General features: G+C 50.5%; 1 protein-coding gene across 1 annotated transcript; it reads right to left on the bottom strand.

Moving 5' to 3' along the window:
- Nucleotides 1-311: 311 nt before the first annotated feature.
- Nucleotides 312-1,712, bottom strand: LOC147631765 (zinc finger CCCH domain-containing protein 17-like). The gene has a single exon (XM_086807954.1). The coding sequence runs from the start codon at nt 1,710-1,712 to the stop codon at nt 312-314; it is 1,401 nt and encodes a 466-aa protein (XP_086664080.1).
- Between the last annotated feature and the right edge of the window lie 606 nt (nt 1,713-2,318).

Raw genomic sequence — 2,318 nt, forward strand, 5'->3', positions numbered from 1 at the left:
AGTCAGTAAAACAAGGCAATGATGCATTTTATACTACATGCCGCACAAAAGTACCATGTCAAGATCTTATACGACTCATATGCAAGAGTGAGGGCATAGCAAGATGATGACCTGAGGTGCATAACATTCTACTCTCTCTCTCTTACACACACACACGCGCGCGCGCACACACTCTCTCAGAAATACAAATTGCAGGGCAACAGTAACAAAAGAAATGCAGAAATTCCGTCTGCTATATTAATATCAGCCTCACATTCGCTTTTTTACAAGATTTTTGGAGGAGCAGTGTGCTCAATTGTTGTTGGAATCTTTCAAAGGGAGCTTGGGTGCCCCACATTATCAGTTCCGTGGGCTGGCTGCCATCTCCAGACGGTGATTCCCCCATCACTGCCACCCAAGAAGAGCAAGCCCGCAGATCCTGTGTCCATCGCCCGGATGGGATCGGCAGTGAACAAGACACCCCTCTCTGTGAATGAGGGCAATTCCAAAATGCGGACTGTGCTGTCACTGTAGGCACAGAAGAGTATGGGTTTGTCATCTTGATCAACAACCCCGCAGAGAGCCAGCACCGAGGAGCATCCTTCTTTTGCAGCTTCAGGCGGATAGGTGTACTTGAGCTGCAAGACTGGTGATGAGTGGGTGGAAGAAGATGTGTTGAGCCCCCACACCTTAAGGATGCCATCCAGGGAGGTAGAGAACAAATACTGCTCCCAAGCCAGGAGTTTGGTGACAGGCCCCGTGTGGCTTTGAAGCGCTTGCAAGCACTGGCCCGTATTGAGGTCCGACACTCTGATTGTGCCATCCGTAGAGCCGGAGTAGAAGAGTTTGGTGCCATCGCAGGAAGGCTCCAAGCTTACGACGGAAGCACTGTGACCGGAGAGGGAGGCAGTGGGAAGGAAGGAGGCCGTGGCAGGGTCACACCTCCAGATCAAGATGGCGCCCTTCTCCATGCCCGCCAAAAGAACATCACCGCAAGAAGCCAGGGAGAGGACTTGGCCACCGTCGGCGGCTTGGAGGCTCTGATGGGTATTGCTGCGAAGGTTCCAGGCCCTCACCTCGTCCCTGAGGCCCAGGAAAAGCCAGTCGGGGTCACAGTAGCTGTTGAAGAGGCAACCCACGGTGCCCCTCATGGGGAGCGCCTCTGTGCATTGGCCTGTGCTGCAATCCCATGCACGCACCATGGAATCTTGCCCCGCAGTGTAGAGCTTTGTGCAGCCCCGCGGGAGGGCGATCCCCGTCACGCAGTGCTGGTGGCCGGCGAGGCAGGTGAGGAAAACTGCGTCTTTCGTGGTGCTGGTGAAATCCAGGGTCTTCTGCCGCTGCTTCCCGGAGTCCACCTCTTTCGCTGCTGGTGAGGGCCTGCGCCAGACTCGAGGGCTGAGCTGTTGCTGAAGCTGTGCTGTGGCAGCCCCTTCTGCTGCTGCTGTAGCTGGTGAGGGCCTGCGCCAGACTCGAGGGCCGAGCTGTTGCTGAAGCTGTGCTGTGGCAGCCTCCTCTGCTGCTGCTGCTGCTGCTGCTGCAGGTGCGGGAGGAGAAGAACCGGCGGGCAGAGCGTGGGCGAACTTGCAAGGCGACCTAGTGCAGCGACCTTGCAACCAGAAAGTGCAGACAGGAACGTCGCGTGGGCGGTGCCTTCTGGGTGCTACTGTTGCGGATGTCGGAGCAAAGGGATGACGATGCTGCTGCTGGTGATGCCGAACGGCGACAGCCATGGCTATGGAAGGAAGCTGCAGGAGAGGCGGCGGCAATGAGGTAAAAAGCTGAGAGCTATGGTTGAGAAAGCAAGCACAACAGGCAGCGATGAGGGCAAGAACGATGACGAAGGCACAGGGCGGACAGGACTGGGGTTTTATAGCACAAAAGCTGCGCGTCCAGGCGCGTTACAGTTTTGCACGAACTGGTAAATCTTTATACTCCCCAAAAAGAAAAAGAAAAAAAAGAATGTTCCGGAAACTACTTGTTTCGGACACCACATGTATTAAATCTTAAAATTACATGGGTTCATAACATTTTCAAAATATATGCTAGCTCTTTTGTATCTAAAAATATTTTTGTGTTATTTAAAGAAATTATTAAAAATAATTACATAAACATTTTAGCTAGCATCCGTATCGACATAAACATTTTAGCTAGCATCCGTATCGACATTTATAAACTACTCTTCTTTAAAAAATGCATTGAATGTTTGTTTTTTTTAGATTTTCAATTAAGATATTGAGAACAACTTTTATATATATATATATATAGCATATATTAGAGTATTCAAGATTTTTAAACATTTCTGAATACTTTAGGTTATAGTCTATTTAAAAAACACA

The sequence above is a fragment of the Cibotium barometz genome, chromosome 14 (genome assembly GCF_041138505.1).
Source record: "Cibotium barometz isolate CiBa-2024 chromosome 14, ASM4113850v1, whole genome shotgun sequence".
Lineage (NCBI taxonomy): Eukaryota > Viridiplantae > Streptophyta > Polypodiopsida > Cyatheales > Cibotiaceae > Cibotium > Cibotium barometz.

Excerpts from the sequence above, each read along its gene's own strand:
- LOC147631765 (XM_086807954.1), bottom strand. The coding sequence starts at position 1,712 with ATGGCTGTCGCCGTTCGGCATCACCAGCAGCAGCATCGTCATCCCTTT.